At 34.9% G+C, this 23,757-nt stretch overlaps 1 protein-coding gene across 1 annotated transcript in view; it reads left to right on the plus strand.

The window, feature by feature from the left end:
- Positions 1 to 23,757, plus strand: part of NIPBL (NIPBL cohesin loading factor) — a 208,640-nt gene that overhangs the window by 124,300 nt on the left and 60,583 nt on the right. Inside the window, exons 10-11 of the mRNA XM_049862484.1 lie at positions 5,300 to 6,925; positions 20,579 to 20,761. Coding sequence (XP_049718441.1) covers positions 5,300 to 6,925; positions 20,579 to 20,761 — 1,809 coding nt within the window. The remainder of the gene's footprint in view (positions 1 to 5,299; positions 6,926 to 20,578; positions 20,762 to 23,757) is intronic.

Below are 23,757 nucleotides of genomic sequence, written 5' to 3' on the forward strand. Positions count from 1 at the left end.
TCTTGAAGTGGTTTTGTAGTCAGAGATGAAATAACTTCCTTGAAATGAATTTATCACTAGTTACCATTTATTTTACTTTTTAGGACTAAATTATAAATAAAATAGACATTTAAAGTATTCTACAATTTGGCCTTGAGAACTTTATATTATTGGTGGTGATAAGAAGCAAACAAGACTATTTGGTTTTACTGAAAGCTCTGCTGTAGTGTCTCAGCATTTTCTCTGTGTAGATGTAGAATCTCCATTGTTCAAGAGTATGTCAGGTCCTTGGAAAATGTATTCATAATTCCCAGTATATTTATTTGCTCTGAGAAAAGTATTCTTTTCAGTAGACTAGGAAAAAAAATCTCTATCTTCTAAACAATATTAGAAAGTTCAACAAGCATGGTTGTTTGATGATTGTAGAATTTGAGAAAAAGGGTAAAGTAGTCTTAAAAAATAGTTTACCTAGGCTGTGGTAGAATCTAATATACCCTGTTAACATACAGAAGACAGTTTCCTGGCAGCCAGATATTTAGTTTCTTCGGCCTTGTCTCTCTTCTTTGGACAATCCTATGTATACACTGATAGGGTAACTCTCTGTTACATAATATTTTGTAATATTCCAACATGACCTTTTTCTCAGTCTTTTTGCTCACATGTTTAACATCTGTAATTATGTAAATTAATTTTATAAGGCTATTCATCTTTACTTTGGGATGACCTATCACAGACATGAATAACTCTTTCATTTGCTGAAAATTCCTGCTTTCTTTAGTCAAAGAAGGTGTTCATCTTTTGTTCATCTTTGCCTGTTTCATCTTTTCTCAAGGTCCACTTTCCATGCTAGCAAGTATAGGGAATGACCTAACTTCATTAATGTTTTTTATACAATTACAGTATTCTTGCACTGTAACCTTATAAGAAGTAAATTATTACATACTGTCATTTAGAGTAAGAGACTGATATTTTGGACAAGAATAGGACATCTGGCCGCTTAGCTTGTACTTTGGCTTAGGGGTGGAATATTTTCATTTTTCATAATTGGCTACTATGTGTAATAATTAGTGTGCCTTTGGCTTTATAGTAAACGTTTTTAGTTATCAATTGTAGGGTTTAAGTGACATCACTTGTGTTGTACAAACGTAATTGAGTTCAGCTCTTATTTTCAAAATATCAGCATCTGGATGACAAACTTTGGCCTTAAGATTACGATATCTGTTTGTATGCATTTTCTTCGGGAAATGTGTCCATTCTGATAGGTAATTTTGTGATTCTCAATGCTGAATAAGGCTTAAAGATAATCAGTATCCCAAATATTGAAATTATTCGTCATAGAAATGGCTCTCCATCGTTATGTGAAGTTTTATGATATAATGAAAACTGATAACCAAACTGGGTAGACAAAAGAGACCTGTACAGATTCAGAGTAAGATCAACTGGGTAGACAAAAGAGACCTGTATAGATTCAGAGTAAGATCGACTGGGTAGACAAAAGAGACCTGTACAGATTCAGAGTAAGATCGACTGGGTAGACAAAAGAGACCTGTAGAGATTCAGAGTAAGATCGACTGGGTAGACAAAAGAGACCTGTACAGATTCAGAGTAAGATCGACTGGGTAGACAAAAGAGACCTGTACAGATTCAGAGTAAGATCGACTGGGCAGACAAAAGAGACCTGTATAGATTCAGAGTAAGATCGACTGGGTAGACAAAAGAGACCTGTACAGATTCAGAGTAAGATCGACTGGGTAGACAAAAGAGACCTGTAGAGATTCAGAGTAAGATCGACTGGGTAGACAAAAGAGACCTGTACAGATTCAGAGTAAGATCGACTGGGCAGACAAAAGAGACCTGTACAGATTCAGAGTAAGATCGACTGGGCAGACAAAAGAGACCTGTATAGATTCAGAGTAAGATCGACTGGGCAGACAAAAGAGACCTGTACAGATTCAGAGTAAGATCGACTGGGTAGACAAAAGAGACCTGTAGAGATTCAGAGTAAGATCGACTGGGTAGACAAAAGAGACCTGTAGAGATTCAGAGTAAGATCGACTGGGTAGACAAAAGAGACCTGTAGAGATTCAGAGTAAGATCGACTGGGTAGACAAAAGAGACCTGTAGAGATTCAGAGTAAGATCGACTGGGTAGACAAAAGAGACCTGTACAGACTCAGAGTAAGATCGACTGGGTAGACAAAAGAGACCTGTAGAGATTCAGAGTAAGATCGACTGGGTAGACAAAAGAGACCTGTAGAGATTCAGAGTAAGATCGACTGGGTAGACAAAAGAGACCTGTAGAGATTCAGAGTAAGATCGACTGGGTAGACAAAAGAGACCTGTATAGATTCAGAGTAAGATCGACTGGGTAGACAAAAGAGACCTGTATAGACTCAGAGTAAGATCGACTGGGTAGACGAAAGAGACCTGTATAGATTCAGAGTAAGATCGACTGGGTAGACAAAAGAGACCTGTATAGACTCAGAGTAAATCGACTGGGTAGACAAAAGAGACCTGTATAGATTCAGAGTAAGATCGACTGGGTAGACAAAAGAGACCTGTATAGATTCAGAGTAAGATCGACTGGGTAGACAAAAGAGACCTGTATAGATTCAGAGTAAGATCGACTGGGTAGACAAAAGAGACCTGTATAGACTCAGAGTAAGATCGACTGGGTAGACAAAAGAGACCTGTATAGATTCAGAGTAAGATCGACTGGGTAGACAAAAGAGACCTGTATAGACTCAGAGTAAGATCGACTGGGTAGACAAAAGAGACCTGTAGAGATTCAGAGTAAGATCGACTGGGTAGACAAAAGAGACCTGTAGAGATTCAGAGTAAGATCGACTGGGTAGACAAAAGAGACCTGTACAGATTCAGAGTAAGATCGACTGGGTAGACAAAAGAGACCTGTAGAGATTCAGAGTAAGATCGACTGGGTAGACAAAAGAGACCTGTAGAGATTCAGAGTAAGATCGACTGGGTAGACAAAAGAGACCTGTAGAGATTCAGAGTAAGATCGACTGGGTAGACAAAAGAGACCTGTAGAGATTCAGAGTAAGATCGTGCTGAAACTAAATCAGAGTGTGCTCTTAACATATCCAAGAACCCCTGCAGTAGTGATGAAATTTGTCCAGGTTTTACGGAAGTACTTTTCAGGAGTTGAAAGATTAAAACATTGTTTTTGGCAGTATTTTATGTATAGTAGAAAAATTAAAAGATCTTTCCCAATCTTAGTATGTTACTTATGTGCAGGTGCTTTCATAGATTTTCTTTATTGTGAAAATCATGGCATCCATAATTTAAGATAACCAAATTGAGCATGATAAAATTTTTTGAAATTAAATTATTGGCTGAACATCCGTTTAAATGATGAGAGGTAAATTGAAATGTGGTTAATGATCTGTAAATTTAAATATTTTGTAATTCTGTAGAAATCAGACTTATAAGGTATTTTAAATGTTTTTCTGGAAGGCATTGCATATATTAAACGAATGAGCGCAGATTTAAGAGAAATCTTCAGATGCCCGAGACCTATGCCATTCTACATCTTAATATGCTGCGTTTATGGTTTTAATGACTTTCATACAAGCATATTTCATTGAAAATATGGAAATTTTATACTATTTTGATTCTTGTCAGAAAGGCTTAAGGGATAAGTATAAGGTGATGAAGCATTCGATCTATGAGGTAGTAATTACTCTGGTGTGCCCTATAGCAAGATGTTTTGAGTGTAAAGATTATTTTATATGATGAGTTTTATATGGTGGATCATTTAAAAAGAGGATTCTATAAACACAAATTTAGTATTTATTATTCTCAGTGCATTTTACTAGGTATTGGTGCAGAAAGCTTCAGATAAGTTCTTACTAGCCTAGTTTTAACTGGTAGAAGTGGTCTGATTTGAGTCTAATGATGATATACTATTATCATTACCACTATGTTTTTTTTGCAAATGGAGCATGTTTGATGATAAATTTAACTTCTAGGTAACTGAAGAAGCAGAATGACTTGGTACTGTGAAAAATAACTAGCAGATAGCTAACATCTGATTAGATTTTAAGCTAGCATGAACTACTACTTCTCACTTTGAGAACAAAATAATGGCACCTTGTTGTATAACAGAAGCTCATTACCATTAAAAAAAAAAAAAACTAGAACTTAGTTCCCTAACGATGGGGGCTGTTTTGTTTAACAGTTTTCAGTTTTTTAACCTTGTGATATTGTTTTCCTTGAATGATACTATATCATGCTAATAAATATTATCAAATCTCTTGTTAAAGTTACTAAAAGTGACTTGGAAAACAGCCAGGTAATTCAGCAAGTAAATAAAAGTAAACAAAGCCTTGAAGTTCTATCATGTAACTATACCCAAGAACTAACTAAAGATTCAATTCATAGAAAATGACATACCAGCCTCTTGAGTCAAAAGTGGAATCAGATACAGAAATACATAAGCTGTTAAAATACTTTGATATTTTATTGTGGTAGTGGACTGATGTGTGTATGTGTTTAAAATTTCAGGATACTATAAATTATTTCTTTCTGAGGCCAGTATATAAACGCCTAGACCTTTGTGTTGAAGAACAGAAGCATTGAACAGGCTGTCTCCAAAAAATCCTTAATGTGCCTCTCATTTATACATATGACTTATGTCGCTTCATTATTTTAAATTTACTTCTATCTAACATTTTGTGTTAGCTTTTAAACTCCATTTGTGCTGTTGGCATTCCAAAGAATTTGGGTCCTGGTTCAAAGGTTAATGATAAATTATTAAATTCTTTGTTTTCCCTTACATTCCTCATTTACCTTTTTTTCAGTGGCATTTCTGTTTTTTTTTCTGCTTTCATTCTTTTTCATACCTATCTTACATATAGTATAAGCTTATGTTTCCTATTTGCTATGTTGGCAGATTTAGGACTCCTTATAGTTTTTGGTTAACGGTTTAAAATTTGTTATCTTAAATAAGAATACATGATTTATAACTGGTTGCCTTATCCTTATATAGAGAAACTGGTTTGTCCTTAACATATATGGACATATGTTTGTATTTGATATATTTTAAATTCTGTTAATTTTATATTTTGAGCTTATTTATAGGCTCAAGAGGTACGTTGTTAAATTCTTTTTACTAGAGTTGGTAATATTTATTGAGATCCAGCAAGCATGAATATTTCCTCATATTTAGGTTTAAAAGTATTATATCGTTCTTACCTATTATGTTATATATGCATATTTAAAGTTGCATTCACTTCATTTTAAAAAAAACAGAAAGAATATATGTCTATTACTGATATTGAATATTTATCTTTAAATTTCAGATAAGCCTTTGAAAAAAAGAAAACAAGATTCTTACCCACAGGAGGCTGGGGGTGCTACAGGAGGTAATAGACCAGCTTCTCAGGAGACGGGTTCTACGGGAAATGGGTCAAGGCCAGCATTAATGGTTAGCATTGATCTTCATCAGGCAGGAAGAGCGGACTCTCAGGCTTCTCTAACTCAGGATTCAGACACCGTAAAAAAGCCTGAAGAAATCAAACAATGTAACGATGCACCTGTTTCTGTTCTTCAGGAGGATATTGTTGGAAGTCTTAAATCTACACCAGAAAATCATACTGACGCACCTAAAAAAAAGTCTGATCCTGAACTTTCAAAGAGTGAAATAAAACAAAATGAAAGTAGATTGGCAGAATCTAAATCAAATGAAAACAGATTGGTGGAGACAAAATCAAGTGAAAATAAGTTAGAAGCTAAAATTGAGACCCAAACAGAAGAACCTAAACAGAATGAGAGCAGAATGACCGAGCCTAAACACAATGAGAGCACCATAGCCGAGCCTAAGCAGAATGAAAATAGACTATCTGACTCAAAACTAAATGACAACAAACAAAATAATGGCAGGTCAGAAACAACAAAGTCAAGACCTGAAACCCCAAAGCAGAAGGGTGAAAGCCGGCCTGAAACTCCGAAGCAAAAGAGTGATGGGCGACCTGAAACCCCAAAACAGAAGGGTGATGGACGGCCTGAAACTCCAAAGCAGAAAGGTGAGGGCCGACCTGAAACTCCAAAGCAAAAAAATGAAGGCCGGCCTGAAACACCAAAACATAGGCATGAAAGTAGGAAAGATTCTGGAAAGCCATTAGCGGAGAAAAAACCTGAAGTGTCTAAACATAAACAGGATATTAAATCTGATTCACCTCGGTTAAAATCAGAACGTGCTGAAGCCTTAAAGCAGAGACCTGATGGGCGATCTGTTTCTGAGTCACTAAGACGTGACCATGATAGTAAACAAAAATCAGATGTCAGGGGTGAATCAGAGCGGCATCGAGGGGATCAGTCAAGGGTTCGAAGACCAGAAACATTGAGATCCTCTAGTAGAAATGAACATGGCATTAAATCTGATGGTTCAAAAACTGATAAAATAGAAAGAAAACACAGGCATGAATCAGGGGACTCAAGGGAAAGACCATCTTCTGGGGAACAAAAATCAAGACCTGACAGTCCTCGTGTTAAACAAGGAGACTCTAATAAATCAAGACCTGATAAATCTGGTTTTAAGTCACCAAACAGTAAAGATGACAAAAGGACAGAGGGTAACAAGAGTAAAGTAGAGAGTAATAAAGCACACCCTGATAATAAAGCAGAATTCCCAAGTTATTTGTTGGGGGGCAGGTCTGGTGCATTAAAAAATTTTGTCATTCCAAAAATCAAGAGGGATAAAGATGGCAATATTACTCAGGAGTCAAAGAAAATGGAAATGAAAGGAGAGCAGAAAGACAAAGTGGAAAAAATGGGATTAGTTGAAGATCTAAATAAAGGAGCTAAGCCTGTAGTTGTCCTACAAAAACTGTCTTTGGATGATGTTCAGAAACTTATTAAGGATAGAGAGGATAAATCAAGAAGTTCCCTTAAACCTATCAAGAGTAAACCATCAAAGTCAAATAAAGGTAAGAATACTTCTGATTTGTCTTCTAATAAGTTTTAAATTTTAAGGTTATTAAGAATAAAAATAATGGAAATATATAAAAATTAGAAAGTACTACATGAAAATACAACATCTATATAAAATGAAAGAATTGTTTACAGGAGTTTAGATGAAAAGTTAGCAATAAAAGTTCTTTTTCTCCCACTCCTACTTGAACTACTCATGGTAGTCATGATTTTTACTGCTATTTGGTTACACAGAAATTAGTTTTTTTGCTGGTTATTTCAGATATTTCTGAAAATTGTTGATAAGTGAATGATGTGTTAGAATAAATACATTTGACAACTCTAAAAAATTATTTTGATTGTAGAGATACTCCATTTTACAGAAAGGTGTGGTAAATTATCTTGATGGAATTTCAATTTCCAACATCTCAGTAAAGCTCTATGGCATACAAGAATCAGTGTTATGAATTCGTTGAAGAGTATTAAGTGTCTCATAATATTGTTTTCTTAAGGTCCAATTTCTGAGTTAAGTATCGATTAATAGTTTCGATTTGTATAGTTTGTAATGTTATGTAAAATGTTATTCTGCCTTTTTTCTTTTTTTGGGAAGAAGGTGGTTAGTTAAAAGTATTTTCCCTATATACATTTGCCCTTTCTGTGGAAACGTAATAGCAAATGCTATTTACCTCTTAGGTTGGGTTTAAATCATAGTTTGGGGTGTGTGTGTGTGTGTGTGTGTGTGTGTGTGTGTGTGTGTGTGTGTGTGTGTTTTAAGGGTGTGGGTTATTTTTGTATGGTTGCCGAATTAATTCTCTGAGTACTTGAGTAAGATTATTTCCAGGAGAAAAATTAAAGTCTTGTGTACTAAAAATATAATGGCAGCTTGTGCAGAAATATATTTTTGTATTCCTCTATATACTAAATGTTCCTCTATATACTAGATATTTGAAATAGATATATTTTGTTATAATGATGTGTGGCAGCACCTATTTAGCCATGCAGTATAAATAAGTTGAGATGTAGTTTTGAAGGCAGTAGAGCTGAAAGTTTATTTAATTTTTAGTTTTCATTCTGTCAAAGAGGTTTATTAAGAACTTAAATTTGTACTTACTTATAAACAAGTATATGAAACTCTAGAAGTACAGTAGCCACTAGCCTCTTTGGGCTTTTTAAAATTGAAATAAAATTAGATAAAATTAAAATTTATTTCCTCAATAGCCCCATATGACTAATAGCTACCATATTGGACAACACAGACAGAGAACATTTGCTTCATCACAGAAAAGTTCTGTTGTATAGCACTTTGGTGTGTTAGGAGATACAACAGGTATAATGGTTATTATTTTGCTTTATTTTTGTAAAATGCTGTTATAGCTTGTCTATCGAAAAAACTTTTGAAAACACAGTATTATTAAGAACTCTATTCAAATAAGTGACTTGTAACAACTAATCCATTTTTATTCTTACTAAGTGTTTGTCAAACGGTCACATTTTCACTGTTTGATTTTGTCTCTTAAAAATTCAAAAATAAAAAAAATTGCTTTCTCAATCAATAAATTTTGTACTCTTTAGTGAAACTTTCAGATTTAAAAGTATGGCATTCAGCCCTACAAAACAATAAGGCTTCAGTCTTAATAACTAAGCCTTCATTATTTAACTTGAATATGTCTTTTCAGAATAATTTTATATAAAAGAAATTGTAGAATGTTGGGGCTAGCACCAGAATTACTTTTTTTTCAGATAAACATTTTCTTTAAAATTTTTCAGGGAAAGTTTGGGAGTGACTTATATTTATAAACTAAAGAGTATAGTTATATAATTTTAGAAGAGTCAGATGGAAAGTGGTACCCTCTTGTTCCTTGTTCTAGACCATCTTCCTTTTCCCTGCTCTGTCAGCCTATGCTTGCTTCGCTTTTTAAGTTCTGTTCTAACAAAGCCTTTTATAACTGCTTAAATAACATCAAGAAGTGAATATCACTCCTATATTAGTAATTAATCCATTATTTCCATGGATTTTTTCCCATGTAATTCTATTACCTGTGAATGTCTTTTTAGTGCCAATCCATGTTTCTCATAAATGTACTTATAACACAAATATATATGTTTCAGAGGTCATATGTAAGTAGGGTGTCTGGATGCCTGCCTACTAGAATGATGTGTGTGTGTGCGCGCACACATGCATGTTTGTGTGTACACACATATATTAATATGTATGCAATTATAATAAAAATTAGATCTTTTCATGAAAAAAATACTATTTCAGTGCTTAGATTCACTTCAGCATCCCTTGGTATCTTTTGGCTTTATTTGTATCTTAGGTCCCATATCTATTATTATTTTCATAAAGTACCAGTTTTAGTTTTATTTTAAACTTCTGCTATAGCAATAGCAGTTATGTAATGAGTTTTAATTTATTACATGTATATAAAACGAAGTCGTGGATTGCTGACACTTCATAGTACACATTACTTGAATTTTCTTTACAGAAAATCAAATATGGTGATGTTTTTCTAAATAAGGCAACTAGACTGACTATTGCTGGAATACTCTTGTGGTTGATTCCCAGGGCCACAGTTCATGATAGGGATATGTATTTATAAACCTCATGTTTAGCACAATGCCTAGCACACAAAAAGAACATATTAAATACCTACCGAATGAATGGAAACTGTATTCCACCATGTTCAGAAAGGTTTTTGTGTGCAGATTAAAATTGTGCACTCGTCTTTTGTGTTACCACCAATATACCCTAGCTCAAGAGCTACTTAATTTTTAACTTGCTGTTCCCTAAACTTTTAATAACTTCCTTCACCATGACAACTACTTAGTTTTTGTTAAGATCCAAAGGAGACCTACTCATATTCATCCCGAATTTCCCCTTTACCCTTATTTTGCAGGATAGCTGTTTAAAGATTGGCTCGATATCAGTTCTGTTCTCATTCTGCTTCTATCAGCTTCCCAAGCTTTTTCCCGTCACCTTGTTTTCTTCCTTGCCCCGGGGGTGGGCGAGGGTGAGACCTTTGTAAAACCTTTAAAATTTTTTAAATATCTTCTATTAAAATATGCTTCAGTCATTATATTAAATGCCAAAAATAATCTTTATTGTTAAAATACTTTTACTTGGAATATTACCACATGTACTCTAATGTACAGTCTGTCTCCAAATTAAAATAGTAAAGCTACAAGATCCTTAAGACTCACGGGATCATGTGCTGTTAACAGCTTGATATCAGTAATCATAAACATTAACCATTTGATTTTTGTCTCAAAATAGCTTTACAACCAAGGAAATTTTTTTTCTTATCTTCCCTCCCCCCTACATCCTTCCAGCTAGTGTTTCATTTTTCATCATTTACACTCATTGCTTTGAAAAAACATTCCATACCATTTGTTATTTGCAATCATGCCTACACACAGTAAAACAATTACTGAAAGTGGCCTTTAGGAATGCATACTTACCTGGCAGTTCTAACATTCAACATCAGTTGTTCATTTGATTAACTGATGATTGAAGTCATTACTAGGGGCAGTTATTTCACCTCAGTTATCTGCTGTAGTTGTTAAACTAGTAAATGCTGACCACTAGCTAGTTGCCATTTGTGTAGCACTGAACAGCCTAATTGGATTATGCATTGGACCCTCATCTACTGTAAGTTTGGGAGAAAGGACTGTTTCCGGGAGTGAATTTTTGGCATAGTTTATGAATTCTTAAAGTAAGGAATTCTCAGTGTATTTTTTTTAAAGTGGGCATATCTGTAATATTCAGTAATACATAACGATGCTGCCCTTGAAGTGTATGTTGGCTCATTTGAATAGTTTTCATAAAGTCCCTTCCAAAAGAACTCAAATCTTCAGTTTCTCTAAAGACTTTAGAGCCAGTGATATCTTTAGGAAATGTTTTGAGACTGTTATCAAGGTTGGCATAATATGTCCTGAGCCATTGCTGAACTGGAGAGCAATATTTTGAAAACTTCTTGTCGTAATTCTCATTTATAGAATTTTTTATCCAGATTTTGCTTAGCAAATGATATTATTGATTTAAAAAGATGCCTTAAGTAGAAGCTTTTTCATAAAAATTAAATTTATTAAACATTCCTAGAGGCCTTCCCTGTCCTTTCCATTCTGTATTGGAAGCCAGTCAAGGACATAGCTTCCATAGGGTGGTCCTATCTGCTAAAAATAGAAATAGTCATTACTCTAACATACTGAATTCTGTCTTATTCTAAAAAAAAAACTTCATGACTTTTGAAATTCTGTAAACCCACTGTATATAATTATAGTAGAAAGAGTACTGGAATCAGAACCTTAAAAAGTGTAAACTTTTCAAAGCCTTGGTTCATTTCCTCTTAAGATGAAGAGAAACTCTTTCCTACTTTATGCAGTTATGAGAACCAAATGGGTGCTGTTATTATAGTAAGAGATAAAAATCTATCTGGTTTTTCATGTAAAGAAATGCAGGGTCATTCAGTTTTTAATTGAATTTATCTAATGAGGAAAGTAATTTGTGAAGATACTTTCATATGTATATACATTATATCCAGTATATATGTGAAGGTATTGCCATCATCATTTATTTTTCTCACTGTGTATACATATCAAGGACAGGATCATTTGATCCCTCTTCCCTACTTTTTGTGTTCAGTAGTAAGTTATCATGTGTATAATTAAGCTGCCTGGAAAGCATTTTTTAAATAGTTCATTCTCATAGTAATTCGACAACCACACACTGATGAAATCTTCGTAGTGTAAGAAATTATCAAAACTGCAGTGCTTTGAACTGGACTTAAGATTTTTCTTAAAAACTTTTCTTCTGTCTGCTTCATTTGTAATAACATTATTTGAGTTGTTACAAACCAACTCCTTGGTATTTTATCTTTATTACATGAACCACTTTGCAATGACCTAAACTGTACAGAATATAACTAGAGGGTGAGGGGCACTTGGTGCCACTTTGATAAAGTATGACATGATATATAGGTCAGGAGTCAGCAAAATTTTTCTTTAAAGGACCAGGTAGTATTTATTTTAGGCTTTGCAGGCACTCAGCTCTAACGCTGTAATGTAAAAGCAGCTGTAGACAATATGTATATTAACAAATTTATAGGGCTGTGTTCCAATAAACTTTATATGCAGAACAGGTGGTGGGCCACATTGGCACCATGTGCTGTAGTTGGCTGAACCTTGATACAGATAATAAAGTTAAAACTTTATATAGGTGACCACAACAGAAATAATGGGAATGTTTATGGATTGTGAAGAATGTAACCAATGTCACTGAACAATTTGGGTAGAAATTGTTGAATGGGAACCTAAACTGCTTTGCAAACCTTCACCAAAAACACAATAAAATATTACTTTAAAAAGAAAAAAAATTTTTTATAGGTAAATGTGATAACCAGATTGTTCTGTAGCAAATGAGACCTAAAATTTGCATCTCCCATTGCCATTTGAGTGTGTATATGTGTATATACAAAGATAAATCTAAATAGAGTTTTGATTCATTTTTCTGGTTCTTATCTAATATTTATAAATGCAGTATGAAGTTAGGAGTCCCTAGGCAGCACAAATGGTTAAGTGCTTGACTACTAACTGAAAGTTCGGAGTTTCAGATCCACGCAGAGGCTCCTCAGAAGACAGGCCTGACGATCTGCTTCCAAAAGGTCACAGTCTTGAAAACAATGGAGCAGTTCTACTCTGTGCACATGAGTTCACTCTGAGTCAGTATCAACTGGACAGCAACTAAAAACAACAGTATGAAGTTAACCAAGTATATAGTATCAAGTTAGCCAAGCATAATATTTATATAGTATTAATATTAGTGAGTACTTACTTTGATGTAGTGGGTGTTTGTATGTATTTGTATGTGTGTGTATGCAGACTTATTTAAGTTACCTGAAATATATTTTTAATTCATCACACTGTTAAATTATGAAATCTTGTCACATTATGGGTATACTTCTCTATAATTATCAGTATAGAACAACTAAGAACTGCCTTCAGAATTTGAAAAAGAATTCTCAGTGGAAAAGCTTCTTAGAGGACCAGAAATTTCATTCTAGTCATTCTACTAAACATTCAACAAATATTTATGGCCATCTTCAGCATCCCAAACACTGTTGCTAAACTGTTGTGCAAGGACAATAATATATGACCTTGTTAAGCTTATGATCCAGTAGAGGATATGGATAACTAAAGGGTCAGTGACAGTGTACTGTTCTTAAGAAAGAGGGTACTAGGTAAGTACATAGGAATAGGGCATCAGGTGTATTCTTAGTAGAGGAGTGAGAACAAGAAGCATGGCAAGTTTAGGGAACTTAAATATTTGAACAGTGTTTAGAGTATAATGGGTAAGAAGTAAGCTGAGACTAGGTTGGTCAGAATTAAACACTGGCAGTTAGCCATTGGGTTGTAAGAAATTAATTAAGAAAGATGCCATTCCTAGCATCAAGCATTGTTAGAAAATGTTTTTCTAAAATACAATACCGTAGGAAATGTTGCTAAAATTCTCTACACATTCAACCTAATGTAATAGTAGTCAATTAAATAGCTCTAATATAATTTATTACTTGATCAGGTTGATTAAAATACTTAAATAGTACAAATTCAGCATGTGAAAATCTACCATCTTCATGAAACATCTCCTAATTCCTTCACAAATAATCATGTACCTTTTCTTCTGTTTGCCTAAAATATAACTTGTATTTTTGGGGGAATACTCATTTCCTCCAAATTAGTATTATGTTTATGTTCATTGCCTTTTACTCGTGTTACAGTACCTTTTACTTAGATGCAGTATGGTATACCTATCCTTTTGCATTCTGTTTTGTTTTTGTTTTACCATCTCTGTACCAATACTTCTCATAATTATTCTTTAATGTGATCTACTCCTTGTGTTCCCTTATTGAACGTTTTGATGTTACTATAAACTGGTCTAAGCAGCTCTATACTTGGAGCTTTTTTGTTTTATTGAATAAATTTCCTTGGGATAAATTTCCATGAATAGTATAAATGGGTTAAAGGGTTTAAACAGTGTTTGCTATGTGTTATATTTTCTGTACTGTTAGCAGAGTTTGGGAACTCAGAAGCGAAGCCTGAATCATTTAATAAGGCGTCAGACAGCTTTATACATAGCAATAACCCCTAAAAGCATTGCTATATACAGTATAGTACAAAACTTGATCCTTTCAATAATGATCACGTGTCACAGTTACCTCATTCAGAAAAAGAAACGGTACAGTGCTTTTTAGAAAGATGTACATCAAAAATAACTAAAAGAATATTTGAATAATCCAGGGTTTTACTGGAAAAAGGCTCCAAAAATGGAATGTTACTGACTTTTGTATCAGAATTACAGGCATATGTTAATTAAGCTCTCTGGCACAAGGTACCTGATATTATATCAGTTTGTGAGGAAAACCCGTTTGATTAATTTTGAGTATATTGCTCAAATGATTTTATCGTTCACTGAACCTGTAGCTTATTAACAAACAATGCGCTGAGACCACATTTTGGGTTGGATTAATCTAAACCAACATTTCAATCTGAATTGCCTTTCCTGTTTTGAGAGAGGTAGCAACCATAAGCTACCCCTCCCACAGTCACAAACAACTTTTTGCTCATCTCCCCGCCTCCCCCCTTTTTTTTTAAGGTAATCTTGAATAGGCATTATTAGTCTTCCAGCCAGGCCCTGGGATCTCTGCCTCTTTATCAAAATTATGGCAACTTTATACCATATTATCACATCATGCATCACTTCCATTTATTGTGAGCCTTACATAAAAATAAGACACCCCCCCAATTATTTATTTCCTACTCTTTCTTCCAGATGACATAGTCCAGTTGATCCTGTCCTCCCTTAAAACTTCATCCCTCTTAATTGTAAACAGATCCCCCTTCTTGTTTCTCTGAGGACTCTTCAGCATCTAGTGTAGAAGCTGTCCCAGTTTCATTCCACTCACTTTTCCTCACTCTGCAAGCCTCAGTGCCAAAAAAGTGCTATCTCCTTTCTCCTAGCTTTCAGTTGCTCTTTCCAAACAGTTGCCCAAACATACGTCTAAGCTCTTCCTCCGGAGCCAATATTTTGTGGCCCTAAAAGTTATCTACGGGTTTTCTGTGTCCCCGCGTTCACTGAAAATTTTGGTCTTTGGTGCACAGTTTCCTCCCTATGTCTATTCCTGCCATCAGGTTAGCCACCTTTGGGGTCTCTGTGGAGGGCACATTCAGTAGTCCGGTCTCATGGTTTAACCCCATGTTTTTTTTTCTCATCTTCCCTCCAGGTTATCTCCTTTTGCTTCTGTCTTTCAAATGGTAGCATTTTTCAGGGCAGTGTCCTCAGCAGCTCATACTCCTTGGGTGAAATTAGTGGCTTCAAATAAAGTAGTTGGATTGTTTTAAGGAAACGTGTACCAAAAAATATGTATTTTCAAACAGTTTTAATTCACGTAGGGTGGCAAGTGTGGTAAATTGACAACCTGTACTATTGATTTTTTTTTTTTCTTTGTGTACCCAGTTACCTATAATTGAAGTTAAAGGTGCATTTGATGCTGCTCCTCTGTTACATAGATAGGTTAGTGGAAAAATTAACACTCAACTACATTATGCCTGATCAAGATGCTTTTTTTTTAAAATAATTTGTGAAATTTGGAGGTTTATGTGAGGTTCTTGGTTTTGTTTCTGAAAAAAACATGACTTGTTTTCCTAGACTGAAACTTAAGTCCCAAGATTCATTAATTGAGGTGGTTGATTTTGATCTCAGGATTCTTTTCTTGTTTAAAAAAAATTCGAACATATTTTTAGTTATCAAATTAGTGACTTTGGGACTTTAAATCCCTTGATGACTTCTGGTTTCAACAATCTGGTAAATATGCTAGTATGAGTGATTTAAATTAGAAGTCCAAGACTGCTAAAATTTAGCATGTCTAGGAGAGTGAATATACTTAGCCTTTTTAGAGCCAGAATGTAGAGGCATTCTGGAGGGTACATCTACGTACAGCTCACAAAATTCTGCCAGCATAGTATTACCCCTCACAGCAGTAACTGAAAATTTTATGATAATTAAGACACCTAATTTAAAGAATAAAGTAGTTGAGAGAGAAGAAATGAAGTGAGAAAGAACCATAAAGCACTGGCAATCTGAAATTTTTAAGAACACATAGCCCAGTAAACAAAAATAATCCCTAAAATCATCAATGTATTAAGAAATAGTGAGACATTATGTTTGCACTCAAGATTCAGGGGAAAGAATGAACCAAGTATGTCATAGGGATAATTTGAAATGTTCACTGTGTGTTCTTTTTTTTTGTTTTTTAGTTTTGCTGAAAGTTTACACAGCAAATTAGGTTCCCATTTAACAATTTCTATACATACCTATTATTCAGTGACATTGGTTACATTTTTCACAATTGTCAGCATTTTCGTAATTTCTCTTCTGGTTGTTCCGTTTCCATTAATCTAGCTTTGTCATTCCCCTTACCTTCTCATCTTTGCTTTAGGGTAAATATTGACTGCTTAGTTTTATGCAGATGACTGTTTAAAGGAACACAGTACTCAAATGGGTGATATTGTTTATGAGCCAATCTATTATTTGGCTGAAAGGTAACCTCTGGGAGTGGGTTACGGTCCAAGTTTAAAGGGTATCTTAGGACAATAGTCTTAGGAGATCCAGTAGTATCTATCCATCCAGAAGGTCGCATTTTTAGGAATTTGAGGTTTGTTCTACAGTTTTCTCCCATTCTATCCAGAACCACCTGTTGTGTCCCTGGCCAGAGTGGTTGTTAGTGGTAGCCAGGTACCATTTAGTTCTTCTGGTCTCAGGATAGATGAGGCCGTGGTTCGTATGAGCTATTAGTTTCTTTGAGTCTTTGATTTCCTTCTTTCTCTTTTGCTTCAGATGAGTAGAGACCAGTAGTTGTATCTTAGATGACCACTCGTAAGGTTTTAAGACCCCAGACTCTCGCTACTCACCAAACTAGGATACAGAACAAGTATCTTTATGAACTATCTTATGCTAGTTGACCGAGTTGTCCCCTGAGCCTTCAAACCCAGTAAACCAAAACCACGAAGTGTTTAGTTATGTATAGGAAGTATCCACAGTTGAGCCCCTATGTGTTTTATTATATGAATGTATATGCAGCACACACAAATATGTATATACACCTGTACATGCACACCCATATACTCACATGTGCCTTCCTATACACATATCTGCATACACATCTACCTATATGTATTCATTTCTTTTGAAACTTTTTGAGTCATTTGTTCGGATCCTTGATAATGTATTAAAGGTCCTGAGTGTGAGTATAGGAAAATCAAGCATTTTATTTCTTCCCCTTGGTAATCAGGGGACCTGGCTGAGTCACTTTATAAAGTGTTTCATAAAAAGGAAAAAAAGATATGGTTAATTTAGAAAATACATAAGCCTGTGGAATATACATTTACATTCAAAATGAAACAAGGTTTACTTTTGGAGAACAGTAGATTGAGAGTCTTTAACCATTGCTACGTATATATATGTATATATATTTTTTAATTGGATCATTTTTAGAAATGAAACACTTGGTCTTTGGATTAATTATGTTGCTTTACCTTTCCAAGCTGTACAGAGGTTAAAATGATCTGTTGTCATTGTTAGTTGCCGTTGAGTCAGTTCTGACTCACGGTGACCCCATGTGTGCAGAGTAGAACTGCACCATAGGGTTTTCAAGGCTGTGACCTTTCAGAAGCAGACTGCCAGGCCTGTCTTCCTAGTCACCCCTGTGTGGGTTCAAACCACCACCTTTTCAGCCAGTAGTCAAGTGCTTAAAAATTTGAACCACCCAGGACTCCTAAAATGATCTAGAGAATACTAAAACTCTTATCTGATAGTATTCATGTTAATAGTCATTAGGGAATAAGAGAGAACACTACGATGAATAAATTTTGATACCTGCTTTCTTGGAAACAAGACTCAGGTTTTAATTTTTGTGTTTTGCTATTGTGGGTTTTTTGTTTGTTTGTTTTTTGTTTTTAAGAATGAGAAGAGAGTAGAGTCTTTCCCCTAAGAATAATCCCTTGTAGAGAGAGTAAAGTTCCCGTACGTACTTTAACCCTTGATTATCTGTTGTACATGTACCTGCAGTATAATTTTAATTCTGGAGTGTGTCAAGTCAGTATGTTTTTGTGAATGTGAGTTTAATCGGAATGTTATCTAGTTAGATACATCTGCTTTTTAAAAAAAATCTCATGATGAATTAAAGGTCAGATGCTTTGGGTTATCCATATTTATAGACCCAAAAAGATTATAATGTTTCATGTACTAAAAGAAAAGAACATCCATCTTGAACTTTTTAGAAAATGTCATCAGGAACTATACAGGAGGTACATTTGTAGGTGAACATAAATTGTGAACCCCACAGAGTTAGGCAATCAGAAAACATTTACTGACCATGTCTACATATGCATACTACTAGTGGTTAAGAACTTGGCTGCTAACCAAAAGGTTAGTTCAAATCTACCAGCCGCTCCTTAGAAACCCTATGGGGCAGTTCTCCTCTGTCCTATAGGGTCACTATGAATTGGAACTGACTCAACAGCACCCAACAACAACAGCATACTTAATATTATAGATCATATGGAAAGTGGAACATATATACTAGAAGACATAGTCTGTCCATCAAAAAACAACAGTTAATTAGAAATGCTCAAATTTAATTAAAAACCTTTAAAATGAGATCCAGAGTGTGTTTAAAAATAAGCTTATACGGCTTGGGACTGAAGAAACTGATAAACCAAAGCTAAAGTTGATTTCTTGTACTTCTACCAATATTCTAAAATGTGGACCCCCCAATAAAGAAAAAGTAGTTAAATTAAGAAAGCAAATGTAAATACATGATTTGAAAATGACACTGATAAACTCAACATTAAATAGTGAGTCAAGATTCTTAGCAGTGAAGTCTTGGTATATTACCATTTACCCATATTACATCTTTGTTGGGTAAAATTGTTGTCATGCATGTTTTAGAAAAACAGAAAATTGAAAATTACTGAAATAACTGCTTTATGATGTTGAACGAAAGCTTCATGAAGCATAAATTAGGATTATTCCATTGAGATTAATACTTTGCATTCTATATTCTTGAGTTATTTTTATTGTATATTCTTAAGACTGAAATGTGTCTTAAATGGTACCTTTTTATTTTCCTGTCATGGTTTATTTTTATTCTTTATATAAGCACTTATTATCATTTGAATGCTATAAATGATGTTAATTATTTAAGTTATAAATGTTCCCTGCTGTAAACCACTAAGGTGTTCTTTGCTCCCAAGTCTGAAAATTTATCATATAAGACACCATTTTATACTTCCACTCAGAAATTTACATGGATAAGTAAGTTAAAATTGTAATCTTTAGTGGTTATCAAGAATAAATTATCCTAAATAAGTAGCTTTTGCTACTTCTTTATGTTTAAACTGTCAACAAGATGTGAAAAATTTATTCATAGCAGCTCTGTGTGTTTGTGTGTATGTGTAGAATTAGGTAGTAAGTATAATGTTAATAGTTCTTTTTATATTACAGTGGTATATTTTCATGTCTTTGCTTTTCCATGGGAAAATATGAGCTTATTTCATAACAGACTTGAGCTGTTTTCAGTATAACCAAACCAACCATTTGCTGTCAAGTTGATTCTGACTCTTGATGACCCTATGTATTTAAGAGTAAGACTGCATTGATTTTTGGAGGTAGATTGCCAGGCCTTTTCTCTGAGACACCTCTGGGTGGACTTGAACCTCCAACCTCTCAGTTAGTAACCAAGTGTATTAACTGTTTGCACTACCCAGGGACTCCATTTTCAGTATATTAAAATATTTTTGGTCTATTTATCCTACCTTTTAGTTTCTGTTGTCTTTAGTTAATATATATAGATGTGTCTGTGAGCAAATTGTCCATAATACTAAAAGCATTGCCATGCCATTTAAATAGACAGTGTTAGGTACCATATACAACTGCCATGGTCATAGAGAAAGAGAAGGACGCAATAAATGTCCTCCAGCATCTCTCATTTGTACTGAGGGGTAGCAATGGTGTCAAACTAATTGCCCCAGACCTTTATAAAATAAGTTTCAGTGGTACCAGGAGTGTGAGATATACCTCCTACCACAAATCCACGTTTATATTAGTGGGTCTCCAGTTTCAGAAAGTTTTATAGTCAGTGCAAACAAATGAAGATATTAGATCAAAAATTAATGATATAACTACTCTTCATTATTTTAGCAATAAATGTCATATTTTGTTATTAAAATTGTTATACGAGGATTGTTGTTCTTGTGTGCCACCGAGTCAATTCAATTCATAGCAACAATATAGAACAGAGTAAAACTGCCCATAGAGTTTTTCGTAGGCTGTAAATCTTCATAGGAGCAGATCGCCGGTTCTGCTCTCCCACAGAGCGACTGGTGGGTTCAAACCACCGACCTTTCAGTTAGCGACTGAGCTATATGTATAAAAACCATATTATCAGTTTATGGTCCAGCCTATTTTCATTGTAAATGTGAGTGTGTTCTATTAAAATACAAAGGTGGAACAAAACATTTATGTAAATACTAAAATTTAGTTTCATTGTGTTAATTCAGTTGACATTTTCCTTTATCTTCAGATTTAAAAATTTTTTTTTCTTACCTTTTATTAATAGGTAGTATAGATCAATCAGTGTTAAAAGAATTACCCCCTGAACTCCTGGCAGAAATTGAATCCACTATGCCACTTTGTGAACGTGTGAAAATGAACAAGCGCAAGCGTAGCACAGTTAATGAGAAGCCAAAATATGCCGAAATCAGTTCAGATGAAGATAATGATAGTGATGAAGCTTTTGAATGTAAGTATCGTATATAACTTTATTATTATTTTTGAATTTAAAAAGCAAATTGGTATGTTTGTTTCATTCATAATTTTGGGGTTAGCAAGAGTACAATGACCTTAATTCTTAATAATACGATATAGCAAGTTTTTTTCTTTATAATTTAGAACTGTGTAAAAAATGAGATCAGTCGGCACCAAGAAAAAATTTAAATGAGGTAACATAGGTATGTGTCTTATGCACTTAGCAAATGTTTATTGAGCTCCTGCTGTATGCTAGGTACTGAGAATAAAAATACTATTAAGATGTGGCCCCTGTCTTCAAAGAGCCTCCAGTCTAATGGGGGAAATATATAAAGAAACAATTGTAATATAATGTGAAAAGTACAATGATAACAGTAAATCCAGGGCGCCGTGGGAGCACATTGAATTGGCTTCAAGATATACTGGGGTTCAGGGAAGGCTTACTGGAAGAGGTGACACTTGAGTTGAGTCTTAAAGGACACGTAGGAGATAACCAGGTGAAGAAATACTTAAAACCATCCTATCACTAAATTATGAATGAATTAGCCACATTGCAAATTATCTGTGTGGTTTGGACCTGGCTTCTCCTTTTGCCCAGCTGTGTCCTGGAATTCCTCCCTTGTTTCACTGTTTTCCAGAGCTGGCTTCTTCACTACACAGCTACCTCTCTACAACACTGTGATCACCTGTCTTTGCACTAGACTTGCTATACCTCGCCTGTCTTCCTACTGGTCCACTGAAAAAGTTCTTCTCTTTTATCCCTATCTTCCTTCTTCTGGAGCAAGAGAATTGAGCCTAGCCAAGAGGGGTCAGCAACCTTGTTTGACTTAAACGGCATTCAGTGGAAACAGACTATGGGAGATCTTCACTGGTGTGCCAACTGACTTAGTCGTTATGACTAAAAGAAGTGGGAAGACCACCAGTGTGTTCTACCTTTTTCACCTAGTGTCCATAGATTGAGGTGTGACAAGCAAGGGCAGGAAGGATAGATGCATGCTGTCATTTTTAAATGTATATTGCTGTTGGAAGCCTTTCACCTTCTCTAAGTTTTTAATCACTGTTTATTTATTCTAATCTTTTTAAACTTGTGCATTCAAGCTGTGAGCAGTGGACTATGAATACTGAACAAATCTGAACAAAGTTTTAAAATGCAATAAAATATTCAGTAAAATTAATTTGACATTTAATTATGTATCATTGTTATAATTTCTGTTTAATTATCATGAGATGTACTTACGCACAGTATATTTTACGGCTAAAGTTAATACTTTTATTACAACCAACCATTTTGGTCATATGGGAACTTGGGTAGCTCTGGAACGGGAGAGTAGAAAAGAGATTTGCTGGCCCAGAAACTTACTCCCCTCTATATCCATGCCTCTCTTTCATTCTGCCTCCCTCCTCCTAACGTCCAGTTCTAGATGGTACAGCTGAGAAGGAGGAGTCCTTAACTGCAGTTTGACTTGAAATTGCATGTCTACTCCAGTTGATTGATAGTGGCTATATGGATTGCTAAGTTGATGAGCGTTTTGAAGCTACTTCACAGTTAGTAGAAAGAATAGCATAATCAGAAATGTCCGCTAAGAGTAAAATAGGGGGAGTAGAGCCACCCATGATGACATTGCAGGCACTGTTCTTTCTCTTTCTTCCTATTGTGAGAGAGATACTATCTGACCTTACAGGAGCACATAGCTTCATCTTAAAGCTATGTATTCCCTTATATTTATGCCCAAGCATGCCTCTCTCCTACTTCTTCTGGGTTAATAGGGGAAATGGAGAAAGAACCTGTGCTTCAACTCCTGCTAGCAAAAACGGAAGTTTCCCTGGGTTTTTAAAGAGACCTCAGGGTAGCTTCCTGTTTTTCCTGGTTTATTTCTATACAAGTAATTATAGAAAAATCAGCCCTGGCCACTGATTTGAGTGATGAAAAAGTCCAATTGGTAGTTGACATAAACAATCAAATTGTCACTGTACCGCAACAACCACAGTGGTAGTGAAAAGCTAGTATAATGCAAAATGTAGTATTATGAGAATGTAAGGAGCAAGAATTATGGTGCTTTGAGAGACACAGACTTTTTGAAACGAAAGAAGTTTAGTCAAATTGGTTTCCTAAAATCTAAAACTAAGGAGACAGTTTTGTTGAAGGATAGGGGAAGGATTAAGGGGTAACTTTGAAATTTGGGCCACATAGATTTGGATAGCCATAGCACAAATAGAAGGTCACTAGGTTTCTGGGGAAGAGGAATATAAAGGAAGATAAACTAAAGAGAGGTATAGGTGAAATTGGAAAGGGAGCATGGAGAACAACCAAGTCATATTTTATATACCTCTCTATTGAGCCCCTACCCCTCCTACTTATTCCAGGGTAATGAGGGAAATGGAGAAAGAACAAGCTAGACAGAATGAGTTGAGATACTGATGATGATATTGTGACACACACTGTATCATAGAAGTCTTTTTAAAATTGCCACCCATTTTTATTCAAATCACCTAAAGTTTAATGAATGTGAAATGAAAGTTTCCGAAGTCTATAAACAATTACTACCAATATAGCATATTTGTATGTAATTGCTAACAACTATAAGATTTTCAGGCATTTTTCTACTCATAGAATTGAATGCTTGAAATGGTTTTTAAAAAGCTTTTAGTGAGTAATGCTATATATAAATAATCTTTTTCTCTGTGATACACACACACACACACACACACATATATATCAACCAAACCAAAACCTAGTTGCTGTCCAAGTCAGTTCCAACTCATAGCAACTGCTTGTGTGCAGAGTAAAACTACAGTCCGTAGGGTTTTCATGGCTGTGACCTTTCGGAAGCAGAATCTCCAGGCCTGTCTTCTGAGACACCTCTGAGTGGGTTAGGACCACCAACTTTTCAGCTCATAGTCGAGTGTTTAACCATTCATGCCACCCAGGGACTACTAGCTCAAAGGCTGGTGGTTCACAGCCATCCAGAGGTGCCTCAGAAGACAGGCCTA

This window comes from Elephas maximus, chromosome 2, assembly GCF_024166365.1.
Source record: "Elephas maximus indicus isolate mEleMax1 chromosome 2, mEleMax1 primary haplotype, whole genome shotgun sequence".
NCBI lineage: Eukaryota > Metazoa > Chordata > Mammalia > Proboscidea > Elephantidae > Elephas > Elephas maximus.